The sequence below is a fragment of the Oncorhynchus clarkii genome, chromosome 14, assembly GCF_045791955.1.
Source record: "Oncorhynchus clarkii lewisi isolate Uvic-CL-2024 chromosome 14, UVic_Ocla_1.0, whole genome shotgun sequence".
NCBI lineage: Eukaryota > Metazoa > Chordata > Actinopteri > Salmoniformes > Salmonidae > Oncorhynchus > Oncorhynchus clarkii.
In genome coordinates, this window is record NC_092160.1 from 32102515 (window position 1) to 32123712 (window position 21198).

Here is a 21198-nt window from a genome sequence, read left to right on the forward strand (position 1 = left end):
CGACATGTATTTTACCCAATAGAAAGAGGGCTGGACGTCTGTTACGAGACATCACATTCCACTGCTATGTCAACTATATTCCCGAGAATGTATTCCATCTGTCAAACTCTTAACATACAGTTCATGTCCTCCTCACCATCTAGTCTTGTCTCACTAACCAATGTTGATGACCTGTTTTTGTTTTTAATCTATATGTTGAATAAGACATGTACACAGTAATGTTTATTTGCTTGCCACAGTGCACCAAGACATGGCTACTTGTACATTGTAAAAGGGCATTCGTTTCATTCCTGAAATAACTGTACAATCAATGAAATCCTCAATACTACTGTACGAACTGACTAAAATATCATTTTTAACCTCACCTAAGTGTTTGTTAGCCTGCTTTGAGCTGAGTAAGAGGTGTATAACTGACTATCATAGAGTTGATGTAGGAATATAACTGTATATCTGCTGATTTGCTTGTAACGCCAATATCAAACCTTCCTTAACCTCTTCATTGCCCTATGGAGGTTAAGACTGTCCCTTTACAGTCCTGCATCCCAAATGGCACCCTATTAATACCGTATATAGTGCACAACTCTATCAGAGCCCTATAGCCCCTGGTTAAAATGGCACTATATAGGGAATCAGCCCTATGGCCCCTGGTTAAAATTATGTCACTATATAGGGAATCGGCCCTATGGCCCCTGGTTAAAATGATGGCACTATATAGGGAATCAGCCCTATGGCCCCTGGTTAAAATGATGGCACTATATATAGGGAATCAGCCCTATGACCCCTGGTTAAAATGATGGCACTATATATAGGGAATCAGCCCTATGGCCCCTGGTTAAAATGAGGGCACTATATAGGGAATCAGCCCTATGGCCCCTGGTTAAAATGATGGCACTATATAGGGAATCAGCCCTATGGCCCCTGGTTAAAATGAGGGCACTATATATAGGAAATAGGTTGCCATATGGGATGCAGAAAGACTGGTGTAGGTGTGAATACTATCCAATAATGTACGACAACTAATAAAACCAAAAACATGCAACATACCAAATACGGGAACTGACTTCTGTGGTTTTTAGGTTCTTTTTGAGTACCTGATTCTTTGGAAAGTACATTGTTACAATCAGATCATAACAACGGGATAGTAACAGTAAACACATCTTTATTTACCTTGATTTGGCCAAAAGAAAAGCAAAACACATCTGAAAGGTTATATATCAAATTCATCCCTTCAGAGAAACAAACTAAATATTAAAAAAGCAGGGCCCTAATAGGGTTGTTTTGTCCAACATATCGCCACTGTGTACAACTCAAAGTCTAACTGGGAATTTAAGCTGGAATGCAAGTCATGTAAAACCTACAAAATGAACACACTTAACTTCATAGGACTTCAGAGCCCATGTATGGGCTAGTGTCAGATAATCTGTACATAAAGAATATATTTTAACATGGAATAATATCCTGACAATGGATCTGGCCTGGTTCTAAAACAGCTAGGTCAAAAACAGGAGAAAGTATACTCTGCAGGAATCTCAACAGCTCTCCAAACTAAACCACCCACTGGGATAAGACAATAACGTGTGTGGGTTTAAAGACTAAGGATATAAACCAAATAATTGTATTCAATATTAGGGAGGAACCTTTCACGGGACAGTTTCCCCAGACTCAGATTAGTAGGTTTAGTTCTGGATTAAAAAGCATGCTCAATGGAGATTCTCCACTGAAAGTGCTTTTAAATCCAGGATTAGGTTTAAATCTGGGTACAGGAAACTTCAAGTTTAGGGAGTCAGCTCCAACTGATCGTTCTCAGGGGTTACCATGGAGGAATGAGGGGGGTGGGGGGGGGTCAGTCAGGAGGTAGACTATCAGATATGATGTGGGGGGCGTAAGGGGAGCGCAGTGTCCCTCCTATGTCCTTCTGCAGTCTACCGTACAGCTCATAGCTTTTCCTCTGGTCTTTCTCCTGCCTCCTCTCTTCCTTTAGGTCCACCTGTCTGACTGCCAGCTGGAGGCAGCAGTGGATCTGTGGGGGAAGAGAAACAGCCCCAGGATGACATGGCCTTCAGTAGCATCAAGGCACAAAAACAGGCTTTTCTCACAACACATTTACCGATAGAGGTGTAACAGAGTTGGTTCAGTGAGCTACGTTTGTGTGATGAGCAGCCCAGTTTCCCGTGGCAGACTTGACATAAATGTTAATAAATAAAATGCCCCATCGAGGAGCCTTAAGAGTAGCATGAACATCATGGGTTCGATACCCGGTCGTAACAAAAAGAGAGAATAACTTATTTAAAAAAGGAGAGGACATCTTTTATTACCAAACCAACAGTTTTCATAAAACACAAAGAAACAGCCAGCTGTCAATTCACAAAACCAACCTGTGCTGCTGGATAAAGCGCTCATCCAATTGGATAACCTACACTCACAGTATGTTACAAGATATGTTGTTAGTTAAAGAAGCCGTCTTTTGATTAAAACAAAGTAAATTGGAATTAAGATTAGTACATTTATCTACAGTAAGTAGTGGGGTGTTATACAATAACTACTAATATTTTCTAGACAGCTACAGAGACCAAACTGCATCGTTTGGCCTCTATAACGGAACCTCATCTCTTGCAGACGATACCATCAATACCGCCAGAAGGGAGAGCAATACTAAAATCACCTCAATGTGGTGCCAATCAGAGTAAAGCATCTTAAGAGGTTTTAATCTTCTAAATAACATAAAAAAGGTTGCTAAAAAAATAAGCAGCTGTAACAACTTTACCATCTTAACATTAAAAAAAACAGAAATGAAGGACTTCTCTACATCTGTTCCAACCAGAAGTCTTGACACAAACGCACTAAAAATGCTGTCCCTTTTCTCAGATGAGATATCCCCAAATTCAAACAAACGTTAACCCTTTTCTTTCCAAGTCCCTTCACAGGGTCCATCACCTCCAACAGATGGGATGTCGTGCAGCAGTGGGTTCGTCACAGCAGGGTTGTATTCAGGCCATTGAGAGATGACTTCAGCCTTTCTCCCTGTCTTTGTCATGAAGACCTTCTCCCAAAGACATTCAATATGACCCTTGTCACAGACTAAGGTCCTTATAGTAACAAAGGGGCCTTGTCACACATACACACCCCCCCCCCCACCCCCTGTTCCACCTCCCACCCGGGGGCCCAGGCAGGTGGACCCTAGGAACCCCATCTGATTGGTTAGTTTTCTAAGAAGTTCTAAGGGGGGCGGCCTCCATTGTTGAGGCCTTTCTGCTGCCCGTGAGAAAAGGACCTGAGGTCAGAGAGAAGAACTGCAAATGCACACTTGTCTGGCACCATGGCAACCAGATGTGAGGGATGGTACCCATAGTAACAGATTAGAATCCCATAGCCTAAACTAGGCAAGTAGTCCCGAACCATGAGAGTCAGCGTGACATTTATAACTGAAGATATGTCAAATATACATTTTGTTATGTTACCAAAATGATTAGTTAGGTTTTACATGTGATTTCTTTTTAAAATTGAGGAAAGATAAAACATGGAGGAGTATTTGCCATGTACACTCACCTCAGTATATGAAGAAGATTACATCAATCTTTACAAACATTTGGTGACACACGACAAAAATACACATGGAGAATAACAGAAACACAGAAAACTTGAAGACGGCTTCAGAGCAAACTAAACGTAACATGAAAAAGACAGTGACAAAGCAGTAGAAAAAGGTAGTATACGTCTGGGTTTCTCAACAACACATCCACCCGTTGTGCAATGAGACAGTACAGGGAAAGGCTGATGGGTCTGGAAGGGGAAATGGACAGAATAGGATTCGCTCAAGGTATCGATCACTGGTGGTGGTGAAGATAGGTAGAGGGGTGTTAGGGAGTCATAGTGTCCCCTCTGGGTGTCTCTGTCGGATGGAGAGTCTAACACCGTGTGCCTATACCCTTTCTCCCCAGGTACCGCAGCAACGCAAAGTTATAGGTGGTGGACACCATGTAGGTGAGCTAGAGAGAGAGAGAGAAAGAAAGAAAGGAGAGAATGAAAGGAGAGCATTGAACAAAAGGAAAGAGACGAAGACAGAATTGAGCACCATTTCACACTTATTATGTTCATCGAGTTCCATGACAATCTCAGTGTAATGCTGAGCATCTACAGTAGGCTACATTAACAGTGTACTGATATGGCAATGTAACTATGGGATCTTCCCAGCAGGAAAAGTACCAGCCGTTATGACGTTATTACAGTGTTTCTATGATCAGAATCAGCTGAGAAGTGAAAGAACAGAGAGCTACAGTGAGACTCATCAGCCATGGAGGCCTGCCATTCCTGAACACCTACACTGACTATGTCACATGGGACTCTATTGTAAGGCTGTAGCCAATGCTCTCCCAGTTAAGAGATTAGGGCAGGGTCACTCACCAGCGCCAAGAGTGTGATGCCAGCCCCGGCAAACGTTGCGATGTACAGGTCGTAGGTCAGACGGAACTGTAAAAGAACAAAATCAGAGATGAGTCAAAGTAATCATGTGTCAATTCTAGACACGCGGCGACGCTCTAGACACACGCTTTGTGTCCTCGTGTCTGCCAAGTCTCATCATGAGAGAAACTGTATGACTGACCTCTCTGGTTGTGCAGACAGTGGATAGTGTCATTCCACAAGCCTTGCCTGGCAACGCATTCCATGGTAGAAGCCCTGAAAGAAATGGAAAAAATACTTCTGATTCTCTGCTGTCAATTTTCAGCTTTTGTAGTTGGAAACGTCACTCCAGATTTCCAGAGTAGATTTTAATGAATTGAATTGAGCACTCGGAATCTACATGAATGATTAGGTCGTATAGAGAACTACAGTGAGGTCAGGTTTACATATAGATGAGTAGGTCGTATAGAGAACTACAGTGAGGTAAGGTTTACATATAGATGAGTAGGTCGTATAGAGAACTACAGTGAGGTCAGGTTTACATATAGATGATTAGGTCATATAGAGAACTACAGTGAGGTCAGGTTTACATATAGATGAGTAGGTCGTATAGAGAACTACAGTGAGGTCAGGTTTACATATAGATGATTAGGTCATATAGAGAACTACAGTGAGGTCAGGTTTACATATAGATGATTAGGTCATATAGAGAACTACAGTACAGTGAGGTCAGGTTTACATATAGATGAGTAGGTCGTATAGAGAACTACAGTGAGGTCAGGTTTACATATAGATGATTAGGTCATATAGAGAACTACAGTGAGGTCAGGTTTACATATAGATGATTAGGTCATATAGAGAACTACAGTACAGTGAGGTCAGGTTTACATATAGATGAGTAGGTCGTATAGAGAACTACAGTGAGGTCAGGTTTACATATAGATGATTAGGTCATATAGAGAACTACAGTGAGGTCAGGTTTACATATAGATGAGTAGGTCATATAGAGAACTACAGTGAGGTCAGGTTTACATATAGATGATTAGGTCATATAGAGAACTACAGTGAGGTCAGGTTTACATATAGATGATTAGGTCATATAGAGAACTACAGTGAGGTCAGGTTTACATATAGATGATTAGGTCATATAGAGAACTACAGTGAGGTCAGGTTTACATATAGATGAGTAGGTCATATAGAGAACTACAGTGAGGTCAGGTTTACATATAGATGAGTAGGTCGTATAGAGAACTACAGTGAGGTCAGGTTTACATATAGATGAGTAGGTCGTATAGAGAACTACAGTGAGGTCAGGTTTACATATAGATGAGTAGGTCGTATAGAGAACTACAGCGAGGTCAGGTTTACATATAGATGAGTAGGTCGTATAGAGAACTACAGTGAGGTCAGGTTTACATATAGATGAGTAGGTCGTATAGAGAACTACAGTGCAGTGAGGTCAGGTTTACATATAGATGATTAGGTCATATAGAGAACTACAGTACAGTGAGGTCAGGTTTACATATAGATGAGTAGGTCATATAGAGAACTACAGTGAGGTCAGGTTTACATATAGATGATTAGGTCGTATAGAGAACTACAGTGAGGTCAGGTTTACATATAGATGAGTAGGTCATATAGAGAACTACAGTGCAGTGAGGTCAGGTTTACATATAGATGATTAGGTCATATAGAGAACTACAGTGAGGTAAGGTTTACATATAGATGATTAGGTCATATAGAGAACTACAGTGAGGTCAGGTTTACATATAGATGAGTAGGTCATATAGAGAACTACAGTGAGGTCAGGTTTACATATAGATGAGTAGGTCATATAGAGAACTACAGTGAGGTCAGGTTTACATATAGATGATTAGGTCATATAGAGAACTACAGTGAGGTCAGGTTTACATATAGATGATTAGGTCGTATAGAGAACGACAGTGAGGTCAGGTTTACATATAGATGATTAGGTCATATAGAGAACTACAGTGAGGTCAGGTTTACATATAGATGAGTAGGTCGTATAGAGAACTACAGTGCAGTGAGGTCAGGTTTACATATAGATGATTAGGTCGTATAGAGAACGACAGTGAGGTCAGGTTTACATATAGATGAGTAGGTCGTATAGAGAACTACAGTGAGGTCAGGTTTACATATAGATGAGTAGGTCGTATAGAGAACGACAGTGAGGTCAGGTTTACATATAGATGATTAGGTCGTATAGAGAACGACAGTGAGGTCAGGTTTACATATAGATGATTAGGTCATATAGAGAACTACAGTGAGGTCAGGTTTACATATAGATGATTAGGTCATATAGAGAACTACAGTGAGGTCAGGTTTACATATAGATGAGTAGGTCATATAGAGAACTACAGTGAGGTCAGGTTTACATATAGATGAGTAGGTCATATAGAGAACTACAGTGAGGTCAGGTTTACATATAGATGATTAGGTCATATAGAGAACTACAGTGAGGTCAGGTTTACATATAGATGATTAGGTCGTATAGAGAACTACAGTGAGGTCAGGTTTACATATAGATGAGTAGGTCGTATAGAGAACGACAGTGAGGTCAGGTTTACATATAGATGATTAGGTCATATAGAGAACTACAGTGAGGTCAGGTTTACATATAGATGATTAGGTCATATAGAGAACTACAGTGAGGTCAGGTTTACATATAGATGAGTAGGTCATATAGAGAACTACAGTGAGGTCAGGTTTACATATAGATGAGTAGGTCATATAGAGAACTACAGTGAGGTAAGGTTTACATATAGATGATTAGGTCGTATAGAGAACTACAGTGAGGTAAGGTTTACATATAGATGATTAGGTCGTATAGAGAACTACAGTGAGGTCAGGTTTACATATAGATGAGTAGGTCGTATAGAGAACTACAGTGAGGTCAGGTTTACATATAGATGAGTAGGTCATATAGAGAACTACAGTGAGGTCAGGTTTACATATAGATGAGTAGGTCGTATAGAGAACTACAGTACAGTGAGGTCAGGTTTACATATAGATGAGTAGGTCGTATAGAGAACTACAGTGAGGTCAGGTTTACATATAGATGATTAGGTCATATAGAGAACTACAGTGCAGTGAGGTCAGGTTTACATATAGATGATTAGGTCGTATAGAGAACGACAGTGAGGTCAGGTTTACATATAGATGAGTAGGTCATATAGAGAACTACAGTGAGGTCAGGTTTACATATAGATGATTAGGTCATATAGAGAACTACAGTAAAGTTAGGTAAGGTTTACATATAGATGATTAGGTCATATAGAGAACTACAGTACAGTGAGGTCAGGTTTACATATAGATGAGTAGGTCATATAGAGAACTACAGTGAGGTCAGGTTTACATATAGATGATTAGGTCATATAGAGAACTACAGTGAGGTCAGGTTTACATATAGATGATTAGGTCATATAGAGAACTACAGTACAGTGAGGTAAGGTTTACATATAGATGATTAGGTCATATAGAGAACTACAGTACAGTGAGGTAAGGTTTACATATAGATGATTAGGTCATATAGAGAACTACAGTGAGGTCAGGTTTACATATAGATGAGTAGGTCGTATAGAGAACTACAGTGAGGTCAGGTTTACATATAGATGATTAGGTCGTATAGAGAACTACAGTGAGGTCAGGTTTACATATAGATGAGTAGGTCGTATAGAGAACTACAGTACAGTGAGGTAAGGTTTACATATAGATGATTAGGTCATATAGAGAACTACAGTGAGGTCAGGTTTACATATAGATGAGTAGGTCGTATAGAGAACTACAGTGAGGTCAGGTTTACATATAGATGATTAGGTCATATAGAGAACTACAGTGAGGTCAGGTTTACATATAGATGATTAGGTCGTATAGAGAACTACAGTACAGTGAGGTCAGGTTTACATATAGATGATTAGGTCGTATAGAGAACTACAGTGAGGTCAGGTTTACATATAGATGATTAGGTCGTATAGAGAACTACAGTGAGGTCAGGTTTACATATAGATGAGTAGGTCGTATAGAGAACTACAGTACAGTGAGGTAAGGTTTACATATAGATGATTAGGTCATATAGAGAACTACAGTGAGGTCAGGTTTACATATAGATGAGTAGGTCGTATAGAGAACTACAGTGAGGTCAGGTTTACATATAGATGATTAGGTCATATAGAGAACTACAGTGAGGTCAGGTTTACATATAGATGATTAGGTCGTATAGAGAACTACAGTACAGTGAGGTCAGGTTTACATATAGATGATTAGGTCGTATAGAGAACTACAGTGAGGTCAGGTTTACATATAGATGATTAGGTCATATAGAGAACTACAGTGAGGTCAGGTTTACATATAGATGATTAGGTCGTATAGAGAACTACAGTGAGGTCAGGTTTACATATAGATGATTAGGTCATATAGAGAACTACAGTGAGGTCAGGTTTACATATAGATGAGTAGGTCGTATAGAGAACTACAGTGAGGTCAGGTTTACATATAGATGATTAGGTCATATAGAGAACTACAGTGAGGTCAGGTTTACATATAGATGATTAGGTCGTATAGAGAACTACAGTGAGGTCAGGTTTACATATAGATGAGTAGGTCATATAGAGAACTACAGTGAGGTCAGGTTTACATATAGATGATTAGGTCGTATAGAGAACTACAGTGAGGTCAGGTTTACATATAGATGAGTAGGTCATATAGAGAACTACAGTACAGTGAGGTCAGGTTTACATATAGATGATTAGGTCATATAGAGAACTACAGTGAGGTAAGGTTTACATATAGATGATTAGGTCGTATAGAGAACTACAGTGAGGTCAGGTTTACATATAGATGATTAGGTCATATAGAGAACTACAGTGAGGTAAGGTTTACATATAGATGAGTAGGTCATATAGAGAACTACAGTGAGGTCAGGTTTACATATAGATGATTAGGTCGTATAGAGAACTACAGTGAGGTCAGGTTTACATATAGATGAGTAGGTCGTATAGAGAACTACAGTGAGGTCAGGTTTACATATAGATGAGTAGGTCGTATAGAGAACTACAGTGAGGTCAGGTTTACATATAGATGATTAGGTCATATAGAGAACTACAGTACAGTGAGGTAAGGTTTACATATAGATGAGTAGGTCATATAGAGAACTACAGTACAGTGAGGTAAGGTTTACATATAGATGATTAGGTCATATAGAGAACTACAGTGAGGTCAGGTTTACATATAGATGAGTAGGTCGTATAGAGAACTACAGTGAGGTCAGGTTTACATATAGATGAGTAGGTCGTATAGAGAACTACAGTGAGGTCAGGTTTACATATAGATGAGTAGGTCGTATAGAGAACTACAGTGAGGTCAGGTTTGATGTCCTTACCGTACTGCCTGGCGTCAATACAGAGCTCGTTGATGCTAGCTGGGTTCTTCTCAGTCAGGACGGTGATGGTGTGGCAGGTAGTGTCCATGTTGTAGAAGAAGTAGACAGGCAAGGCAGAGAAGGCAAACACCAATAGCCACACCACCACCAGCAGGTACGTTATCAATATAAACTGAGATGAAGGGAGAGAGAGATGGATATTTATGAATCATAACAAAAATGAATCCGCTTTGTTGAGCGCTCATCTCCACCCTCAAACTTACCCTCACTCGCTTACCTCAGCCCTCACTCTCTTACCTCCATCCCACTAGCCTCAGCCCCCACTCTACCTTCACCCCACCCTGTTACCGTCACACCCCCGCCCCGTTACCGTCACACCCCCGCCCCGTTACCCTCACACCCCCGCCCCGTTACCCTCACACCCCCGCCCCGTTACCCTCACACCCCCGCCCCGTTACCCTCACACCCCCGCCCCGTTACCCTCACACCCCCGCCCCGTTACCCTCACACCCCCGCCCCGTTACCCTCACACCCCCGCCCCGTTACCCTCACACCCCCGCCCCGTTACCCTCACACCCCCGCCCCGTTACCCTCACACCCCCGCCCCGTTACCCTCACACCCCCGCCCCGTTACCCTCACACCCCCGCCCCGTTACCCTCACACCCCCGCCCCGTTACCCTCACACCCCCGCCCTGTTACCCTCACACCCCCGCCCTGTTACCCTCACACCCCCGCCCCGTTACCCTCACACCCCCGCCCTGTTACCCTCACACCCCCGCCCTGTTACCCTCACACCCCCGCCCTGTTACCCTCACACCCCCTCCACCATTCCCCCCACTCTCTCACCGTGCTACTAAGACAGCGTCCACACAGGGTGCTCCTGAACTCTCCGAAGGTCTGCTTGGTGGCGCTGGTGGTGTAGAATCCCTCCGCCAGCAGTACGATGCAGTAGAGGAAGAAGAATGAAGCCAAGCCATAGATAACATACTGGAAGTACTGGATACTATGTAGAAAGAGAAGGAGGTACAGGAGGGAGAACCGAGAGGCAGCAGGGCAGGGGAGAGAACAGAGAGGCAGGGGAGAGAACAGAGAGGCATAGGGGAGAACAGAGAGGCAGCAGGGCAGGGGAGAGAACAGAGAGGCGGAGGGGCAGGGGAGAGAACAGAGAGGCGGCGGGGCAGGGGGAGGACAGAGGCGGAGGGGCAGGGGGGAGGACAGAGAGGCGGAGGGGAGGACAGAGAGGCGGAGGGGCAGGGGGGAGAACAGAGAGGCGACAGGGGGGAGAACAGAGAGGCGGAGGGGCAGGGGGGAGGACAGAGAGGCGGAGGGGAGGACAGAGAGGCGGAGGGGCAGGGGGAAGAACAGAGAGGCGACAGGGGGGAGAACAGAGAGGCGGAGGGGCAGGGGGGAGAACAGAGAGGCGGAGGGGCAGGGGGGAGAACAGAGAGGCGGAGGGGCAGGGGGGAGAACAGAGAGGCGGAGGGGCAGGGGGGAGAACAGAGAGGCATAGGGGAGAACAGAGAGGCGGAGGGGCAGGGGGGAGAACAGAGAGGCGGAGGGGCAGGGGGGAGAACAGAGAGGCGGAGGGGCAGGGGGGAGAACAGAGAGGCGGCGGGGCAGGGGGGAGAACAGAGAGGCGGCGGGGCAGGGGGGAGAACAGAGAGGCGGCGGGGCAGGGGGGAGAACAGAGAGGCGGCGGGGCAGGGGAGAGAACAGAGAGGCGGAGGGGCAGGGGGGAGAACAGAGAGGCGGAGGGGCAGGGGAGAGAACAGAGAGGCGGAGGGGCAGGGGAGAGAACAGAGAGGCGGAGGGGCAGGGGAGAGAACAGAGAGGCGGAGGGGCAGGGGGGAGAACAGAGAGGCGGAGGGGCAGGGGGGAGAACAGAGAGGCGGAGGGGCAGGGGGGAGAACAGAGAGGCGGAGGGGCAGGGGGGAGAACAGAGAGGCGGAGGGGCAGGGGGGAGAACAGAGAGGCGGAGGGGCAGGGGGGAGAACAGAGAGGCGGAGGGGCAGGGGAGAGAACAGAGAGGCGGAGGGGCAGGGGAGAGAACAGAGAGGCGGAGGGGCAGGGGAGAGAACAGAGAGGCGGAGGGGCAGGGGAGAGAACAGAGAGGCGGAGGGGCAGGGGGGAGAACAGAGAGGCGGAGGGGCAGGGGGGAGAACAGAGAGGCGGAGGGGCAGAACAGAGAGGCGGAGGGGCAGAACAGAGAGGCGGAGGGGCAGGGGGGAGAACAGAGAGGCAGCAGGGCAGGGGGGAGAACAGAGAGGCAGCAGGGCAGGGGGGAGAACAGAGAGGCGGAGGGGCAGGGGGGAGAACAGAGAGGCAGCAGGGCAGGGGGGAGAACAGAGAGGCGGAGGGGCAGGGGGGAGAACAGAGAGGCGGAGGGGCAGGGGGGAGAACAGAGAGGCGGAGGGGCAGGGGGGAGAACAGAACAGCAGGGCAGGCAGCAGCAGGGCAGGGGGGAGAACAGAGAGGCAGCAGGGCAGGGGGGAGAACAGAGAGGCAGGGGGGAGAACAGAGAGGCGGAGGGGCAGGGGGGAGAACAGAGAGGCGGAGGGGCAGGGGGGAGAACAGAGAGGCGGAGGGGCAGGGGGGAGAACAGAGAGGCAGCAGGGCAGGGGGGAGAACAGAGAGGCAGCAGGGCAGGGGGGAGAACAGAGAGGCGGAGGGGCAGGGGGGAGAAGAGGAGGGGAAAAAGTATCACAACACATCAGTACAGAGGTCAGTAAGTCTACCATTTAGTTGAAAATACTTATACAGCAGACCTAGGGGACATCTAAACCAGAGGTGGCCAATCCTGGTCCTGGGGGGGGGGGGGGGGGGGGGTAAAGCAATAGCCTTTGAGCCACTCACAGGTAGGCCAGGGTACTGTAGTCCTGTAGGTTACGGGCGAAGTATGTCTCGATGAGTCTCTCCGTCTCAGTGAGGGCCTGGTGACCAAAGCCACAGAACAGAGCGATCCCAGAGAAACACAGCAGAGTGGCCACCAGGGAGCAATATGGTACCCCTCCCAGGCACTTCATACAGCAGTCATAACAACCTATAGGACAGGACATAACGACATAGGGGTTAATGTAGGGTTATGTATGGGTTACCTGTAGAGAAGCATAGGGCAATCCTCCCAGGCACTTACTACAGCAGTCACAACAACAAAGACAGGCTATAACACCACCAGGGGAGTGTTAATGAACATAACGTCACTGTGACTACATGGATGGATAAACAACAGCTGTACACTGGAAGGATCTGGCTACCGTTATTACACTATCCAGCTGTAGTCGTAAAATAGCTCATCCCTGAGTTACTCCGAGGTCTTGGACTGTTCTGTTTTCTATGCACAGTAGTGTTTGGTCTGTCTGGTAGATACGGGGCATTCTTCCCCAGAGTCATGTGCTGAGAATGGGCCGTTAGGACGTGAGGATCTGTCCGTTTGTCCCAACACTAACCCCAGCTCACACCATGGGGACAGCGAGAAAACATGGAGGACAGCGAAAGAGAGACGAAGAAGAGAGAGGCTGCTTGTGTGACTGCAGAGACAACGTTCTTTGTCCCGGTGCAGTGTGGGAAGACAAGGGCCACCAATGTCAAGCAAACAATAGCCAGAGCCACCTCCAGCACCCACACTGGGGTTTATAGGAGCAGAAGGAGGCTTGTGACAACCAGAGGGATATCCAATAGTCTGAGGTGGAAGTGGGGAAAGATCTCAGAAGACTGGCCGGAGCTGGTACCATTATAACAGATGGCAGGAAGAGGAAGCACACACATGCACTCGGCGACTCCAGGGTTGTGTGTGTGAGCCAGAGATCAGACCGTCTTCCAGGTTGCATAACAACACCAGTGTGGAAATGAGTTTTAAACCAATTAAAAAGTTTGTCAATGAAAGAACACTGACTAACCGCCAGCACATGCAGTGATAACCAACACTTTACTTTTATAGTCTCAATACTTATGTTCAAGCAATTTTGTTATTTTGACAAAATAGCAGCACTTCTCAGTACACAGAGGAAGGAAAATAGCATAGTCACCCAGCAACAGGTGCAGGGGTTCTCACTCTAGTTTAAACAGTTCCACTTGTCTCTATTTACACTGTTCTGACCTCAAAAGGCCCTCAACAATCCGAATAAACATACGGACCGATTAGGAACCTCAATTAACTTCTCAGCTACATCACAGCCCAGTATTGCCCGAGGAAGCAAGTTTAACATTTTTAAGAACCGAAGCCCATTTTGTTCAAATTGTTGCAAAGTAGCCTGTAATTAACTCACCTGCTACTTTCCTCAAACAAATACTACTTAAAACACGGTATTTCGGTAAAAAAAATAAAATAAATTGTAAGTGAAAGCAAACGCGACAAGGCACTTCTGAAAAGTAGGCCAGTATGTGCCTCTAGAAGCATTAAATTAATTACATAGTACTGGCATCACCCGTGAGTATAGGCAATCTTACCCTTCCATGCCAGCCATTGCCTAATAGTATATGTTATAATGTGAAAATCATTAAAAGAATACCAAAGAAAACGTATCGTTTGTTTGTGGTTGGTTGGCTATAAATAGCCTATTAGAGGTACGTTAACAAACGTAGATAACTTACCCATGTTGTCTCTGGTAGGATGTGCGCTCAACAGAGGCGTTCTGTGCTGTTCGGGTGATATTATGCACGACTTGTCCCCAGTCTCCAAAACATCAACCTCAACTCGCTCTCTCTTACACAAAGAACAGACTGACCCGTTGATGACTGACGGTCGAATCTTAAAGAAACAAGGGCGCTTTTCAATGGACTACGGTTCAAGACGGAGGATAATGAAGGAGGGCTATGAGGGGCTATACATGCCGTATTGTCAATTGTAACATGTAATATTCAACTAATAACTGATAAGGAAATGTAGCAATTTGAAAAAATGTACTTCAGTTCATTGTTGGTCAGCAGCACCATGTGTATTTGCATATCATTTGGTAGCATCTCCAAGATTTCTTGTCAGAAAAGGTTCCATGTTATTTTTCTTCATGTTTCTCTTTCTATCTTTCTTTCTTTCTTTCTTTCCTTCTCTCTTTCCTTTTCTTTCTTTCTTTTTCTTTCTTTCTTCAACCGATTGTTGCCTGCGCCCGCCTGCCCGCCCGTCCGCCCGCCCGCCTGCCTGCATCACTGCTCTGGATGGTTCTATCAAACATCTCCAATCCAAAGTTAAATCTAGAATTGGCTTCCTATTTCGCAACAAAGCATCCTTCACTCATGCTGCCAAACATACCCTTGTAAAACTGACCATCCTACCAATCCTCGACTTTGGCGATGTCATTTACAAAATAGCTTCCAATACCCTACTCAACAAATTGGATGCAGTCTATCACAGTGCAATCCGTTTTGTCACCAAAGCCCCATATACTACCCACCATTGCGACCTGTACGCTCTCGTTGGCTGGCCCTCGCTTCATACTCGTCGCCAAACCCACTGGCTCCATGTCATCTACAAGACCCTGCTAGGTAAAGTCCCCCCTTATCTCAGCTCGCTGGTCACCATAGCATCTCCCACCTGTAGCACACGCTCCAGCAGGTATATCTCTCTAGTCACCCCCAAAACCAATTATTTCTTTGGCCGCCTCTCTTTCCAGTTCTCTGCTGCCAATGACTGGAACGAACCACAGATTACTGCACCTGTACATAGCCCACCTATAATTTAGCCCAAACAACTACCTCTTTCCCAACTGTATTTAATTTATTTATTTATTTTGCTCCTTTGCACCCCATTATTTTTATTTCTACTTTGCACATTCTTCCACTGCAAATCTACCATTCCAGCGTTTTACTTGCTATATTGTATCTACTTTGCCACCATGGCCTTTTTTTGCCTTTACCTCCCTTCTCACCTCATTTGCTCACATTGTATATAGACTTGTTTATACTGTATTATTGACTGTATGTTTGTTTTACTCCATGTGTAACTCTGTGTCGTTGTATCTGTCGAACTGCTTTGCTTTATCTTGGCCAGGTCGCAATTGTAAATGAGAACTTGTTCTCAACTTGCCTACCTGGTTAAATAAAGGTAAATAAATAAATAAATAAAACACAGCCCATCTGTAAATAGCACACCCAACTACCTCATCCCCATATTATTACTTACCCTCTTGCTCTTTTGCACCCCAGTATCTCTACTTGCACATCATCATCTGCACATCTATCACTCCAGTGTTAATGCTAAACTGTAATTATTTCGCCTCTAGGGCCTATTTATTGCCTTACCTCCCTACTCTTCTACATTTACACACACTGTACATATATTTTTCTATTGTGTTATTGACTGTATGTTTGTTTATCCCATGTGTAACTCTGTGTTGATGTTTTTGTCTCACTGCTTTACTTTATCTTGGCCAGGTCGCAGTTGTAAATGAGAACCTGTTCTCAACTGGCCTACCTGGTTAAATAAAGGTAGTCCAGTCTCTCTGTCTCTCTCTCTTTCTCTTTCTTTCTTTCTTTCTTTCTTTCTTTCTTTCTTTCTTTCTTTCTTTCTCTTGTTTTCAAGTGTAACATAGTCTAATAGGTCTAGTAGTAGTGATGTAGGCCTACTGTTTCATGGGATAATAAACAAAACAATAGTCCATTATTGTGTTGTGCAATGTGAATCGACAGGCATAGGCCACAGCCTACTAGCCTTGTATATCCTGATCATACATACATTTTGTTTCGGCTAAAAGGATATATGTAGCGAAACAGAATGTAAGCTTGAGAGATCAGGATGATTCGTACGAGGCTAACAGTCTACAGGAATGAAGCCTATAAAGGGCAGTTTGGGTTCTCTTCTAGCTCCATGATTGCTGGACTGACCAGATGACGTAGTGGCTGATGTTTGTAAAGGTTGGTTTTGGAACATATGGACTGAAGAAAAGAGGGGGGTGGGGGGGGGGGGGGGGTTAGACACTGTGACATCATTAGTCTACTCTTGATATTTCTCTGACAGATATCTGTTATTAGACCGTTGTGTGAGAACATTAGGCCGTTGTGTGAGAACATTAGGCCGTTGTGTGAGAACGTTAGGCTGTTGTGTGAGAACATTAGGCCGTTGTGTGAGAACATTAGGCCGTTGTGTGAGAACATTAGGCTGTTGTGTGAGAACATTAGGTTGTTGTGTGAGAACATTAGGCCGTTGTGTGAGAACATTAGGCTGTTGTGTGAGAACATTAGGCCGTTGTGTGAGAACATTAGGCTGTTGTTTGAGAACATTAGGCCGTTGTGTGAGAACATTAGGCCGTTGTGTGTGAGAACATTAGGCCGTTGTGTGAGAACATTAGGCCGTTGTGTGAGAACATTAGGGTGAGAACATTAGGTTGTTGTGTGTGAGAACATTAGGTTGTTGTGTGAGAACATTAGGGTGAGAACATTAGGTTGTTGTGTGAGAACATTAGGCCGTTGTGTGTGAGAACATTAGGGTGAGAACATTAGGTTGTTGTGTGTGAGAACATTAGGTTGTTGTGTGAGAACATTAGGGTGAGAACATTAGGTTGTTGTGTGAGAACATTAGGCCGTTGTGTGAGAACATTAGGCCGTTGTGTGTGAGAACATTAGGCCGTTGTGTGAGAACATTAGGGTGAGAACATTAGGTTGTTGTGTGTGAGAACATTAGGTTGTTGTGTGTGAGAACATTAGGCCGTTGTGTGTGAGAACATTAGGCTGTTGTGTGAGAACATTAGGTTGTTGTGTGAGAACATTAGGTTGTTGTGTGAGAACATTAGGCCGTTGTGTGTGAGAACATTAGGCCGTTGTGTGAGAACATTAGGCCGTTGTGTGAGAACATTAGGCCGTTGTGTGTGAGAACATTAGGCCGTTGTGTGAGAACATTAGGCCGTTGTGTGAGAACATTAGGCCGTTGTGTGAGAACATTAGGGTGAGAACATTAGGCCGTTGTTGTGTGAGAACATTAGGCCGCTGTGTGAGAACATTAGGTCGTTGTGTGTGAGAACATTAGGGTGAGAACATTAGGCCGTTGTTGTGTGAGAACAGTAGGTTGTTGTGTGAGAACATTAGGTTGTTGTGTGAGAACATTAGGCCGTTGTGTGTCAGAACATTAGGCCGTTGTGTGAGAACATTAGGCCGTTGTGTGAGAACATTAGGCCGTTGTGTGAGAACATTAGGCCGTTGTGTGAGAACATTAGGGTGAGAACATTAGGCCGTTGTTGTGTGAGAACATTAGGCCGTTGTGTGAGAACATTAGGCCGTTGTGTGTGAGAACATTAGGGTGAGAACATTAGGCCGTTGTTGTGTGAGAACATTAGGCTGTTGTGTGAGAACATTAGGCTGTTGTGTGAGAACATTAGGCCGTTGTGTGTGAGAACATTAGGCCGTTGTGTGAGAACATTAGGCCGTTGTGTGAGAACATTAGGCCGTTGTGTGTGAGAACATTAGGCCGTTGTGTGAGAACATTAGGCCGCTGTGTGTGAACATTAGGCCGTTGTGTGTGAACATTAGGCCGTTGTGTGAGAACATTAGGTTGTTGTGTGAGAACATTAGGTTGTTGTGTGAGAACATTAGGCCGTTGTGTGAGAACATTAGGTTGTTGTGTGAGAACATTAGGTTGTTGTGTGAGAACATTAGGTTGTTGTGTGAGAACATTAGGCCGTTGTGTGTGAGAACATTAGGCCGTTGTGTGAGAACATTAGGCCGTTGTGTGAGAACATTAGGCCGTTGTGTGTGAGAACATTAGGCCGTTGTGTGAGAACATTAGGCCGTTGTGTGAGAACATTAGGCCGTTGTGTGAGAACATTAGGCCGTTGTGTGAGAACATTAGGGTGAGAACATTAGGCCGTTGTTGTGTGAGAACATTAGGCCGCTGTGTGAGAACATTAGGTCGTTGTGTGTGAGAACATTAGGGTGAGAACATTAGGCCGTTGTTGTGTGAGAACAGTAGGTTGTTGTGTGAGAACATTAGGTTGTTGTGTGAGAACATTAGGCCGTTGTGTGTCAGAACATTAGGCCGTTGTGTGAGAACATTAGGCCGTTGTGTGAGAACATTAGGCCGTTGTGTGAGAACATTAGGCCGTTGTGTGAGAACATTAGGGTGAGAACATTAGGCCGTTGTTGTGTGAGAACATTAGGCCGTTGTGTGAGAACATTAGGCCGTTGTGTGTGAGAACATTAGGGTGAGAACATTAGGCCGTTGTTGTGTGAGAACATTAGGCCGTTGTGTGAGAACATTAGGCTGTTGTGTGAGAACATTAGGCCGTTGTGTGTGAGAACATTAGGCCGTTGTGTGAGAACATTAGGCCGTTGTGTGAGAACATTAGGCCGTTGTGTGTGAGAACATTAGGCCGTTGTGTGAGAACATTAGGCCGCTGTGTGTGAACATTAGGCCGTTGTGTGTGAACATTAGGCCGTTGTGTGAGAACATTAGGTTGTTGTGTGAGAACATTAGGTTGTTGTGTGAGAACATTAGGCCGTTGTGTGAGAACATTAGGTTGTTGTGTGAGAACATTAGGTTGTTGTGTGAGAACATTAGGTTGTTGTGAGAACATTAGGCCGTTGTGTGAGAACATTAGGTTGTTGTGTGAGAACATTAGGCCGTTGTGAGAACGTTAGGCCGTTGTGTGAGAACATTAGGCCGTTGTGTGAGAACATTAGGCTGTTGTGTGAGAACATTAGGCCGTTGTGTGAGAACATTAGGTTGTTGTGTGAGAACATTAGGCCGTTGTGAGAACGTTAGGCCGTTGTGTGAGAACATTAGGCCGTTGTGTGAGAACATTAGGCAATTTTGCATCCCACAGTGGCTGTGTGTGAAACAGTTGGTGTCCGCTTCTTTGAAGCTGTTTGAAGCCGGCGTTGTGAGATAACTGGACCCGGTGGAACACAACGATAGGAGCGCTGATTTCAAAGAGCCCTCCATAAGCCATGCCCCAGTGGGCAGAGCTAGGCATGTTGGACTGGGACACGGTTTAATATGGTGAAATGCCTCTCCATGGTTCTGTGTAGCCTAGTTATGCTTATACATTTGAGACCGGTGTTTTGAGGTTCATTTCGTCTTTGACTTGATATGTCAAATATCTTTCAGTCGTAAACAAGGAAACGAGTCCCAGACAGTTCGCAACAGAACATACTAGAGGGGGGCATCGTTTACTAGGCTACATACAGTAAATTATTGGGATCGTATGGTTACCACCAGTGTTTGGAGTACATTGAGCTCGTTGACAAAACAGACCATGGGATGCCTTTTCACACAGAGATGTATTGTCAAAGGTCCGTGGTGGGTCTGTGTAAACTGTGAGATTTATATTCGAGACAGGTTTATAGCAGTGAATGCAGTGGAGGAAAAAGTGCCCAATTGTCATACTTCAGTAAAAGTAAAAAAAAAAGTAAAGTACTTCAAAATATTTTTACTTTACACCCCTGAGTGAATGTCATCTATTCATTAACTTTTTAAAACTATTTCCAAGTAACCAGAGAAACTAATTGTTCTCACTATGTGATAGAACGTTCAGATTTTTCTGCTTGACTGTGGCGCTCTTTACCTGAATTGTTTGGATTTTCTTGTGATCACGACAAAACCACTTCTTTTGCTCAAATGGAGAGAATTAAATTGTTTTTTCTTTGAAAAGACAGGCCTGGTTGGAATAGAATATGACTTTTTCTGCCTGAGTGTGGCGCTGTTTACCGCAATTTTCTGGAGTAGCTTGTGACCAGAAAAAAAAACGACTCATTTTACTGAACTAGAGATGGAAATAAATTGTATTTCTTTAAAAAGTTGGTCCTGGTTGACATGGACTGTTTCTTCCCCTTATTATCCACGAGGACAGAGATGGATGATTGGTATGCAGCCATCCATTTCAGGTGGCTTCATCAACAGATGGGTTGTATCCCAAAGGGCACCCTATTCCCTATACATAGTGCTCTACTTTAGACCAGAGCCCCATTACACAGGAAAAAGTAATAGGGAATAGGGTGCCCTTTGGGATGCCTGTTGAGCCCCACTAGTCTACTGTACAGTAAACCATTTCTCCATCCCATTCCCCCAGTTAATCACACGAACGGGAAAGGCTGTGACTATAATTTATGTAGTAAATCACTTTTCCTGTCAATGACTTTATTTTATAAACTTCCTTTACTGTGCGTGTTGCTTTTTAAGGTTTAATACAATGTTTATTCAGACAAGAAATCCATCTTTCCATTGATTGAATATTGAACAGACTGAGCAGTCATGTACCAATGAGATGAATTAGTTGCATTGTAGTTGTGTGTGGTGTTGTTGCCATCCAGCCTCATCTAGCCTTGGTGTGGAATAACTGATAACTGCCTAAATACCTTAGCCTTAGGAAATCATTAGGGAAAGAAGTCACACTTCCTGTTTGCACTAATCTTTATTTGACTTGCTGTCTGTAATACAGATATATAGGTCATATAAAAGCATACATTAAATCTCTAACAT

The 21198-nt window shown here is 44.6% G+C and overlaps 1 protein-coding gene across 3 annotated transcripts; it reads right to left on the reverse strand.

Moving 5' to 3' along the window:
* Window positions 1–1139: 1139 nt before the first annotated feature.
* Window positions 1140–14565, reverse strand: LOC139366525 (myelin proteolipid protein-like). 3 transcript variants are annotated; one of them, XM_071104125.1, is made up of 7 exons: window positions 14388–14565; window positions 12651–12837; window positions 10644–10800; window positions 9797–9968; window positions 4601–4674; window positions 4402–4467; window positions 1140–3986 (listed from the first exon to the last, which is right to left on the reverse strand). In XM_071104125.1, exons 1-7 carry the CDS (start codon window positions 14389–14391, stop codon window positions 3906–3908), a joined length of 741 nt encoding a protein of 246 aa, XP_070960226.1. In that variant the 5' UTR covers window positions 14392–14565; the 3' UTR covers window positions 1140–3905. The 3 variants fall into 3 exon arrangements, with proteins under 3 accessions (XP_070960226.1, XP_070960227.1, XP_070960225.1); XM_071104126.1 differs by lacking the exon at window positions 14388–14565 and having other exon boundaries at window positions 1767–2020; window positions 12651–12853; XM_071104124.1 differs by lacking the exon at window positions 14388–14565 and having other exon boundaries at window positions 3660–3986; window positions 12651–12853.
* Between the last annotated feature and the right edge of the window lie 6633 nt (window positions 14566–21198).

Excerpts from the sequence above, each read along its gene's own strand:
- LOC139366525 (XM_071104126.1), bottom strand. The coding sequence starts at position 12,853 with ATGTCCTGTCCTATAGGTTGTTATGACTGCTGTATGAAGTGCCTGGGA. Across the intron at positions 9,969-10,643 it reads GACGCTGTCTTAGTAGCACG|TTTATATTGATAACGTACCT; the intron begins GTGAGAGAGTGG and ends CCTTCATCTCAG. Across the intron at positions 4,468-4,600 it reads CTGTCTGCACAACCAGAGAG|TTCCGTCTGACCTACGACCT; the intron begins GTCAGTCATACA and ends GTTCTTTTACAG.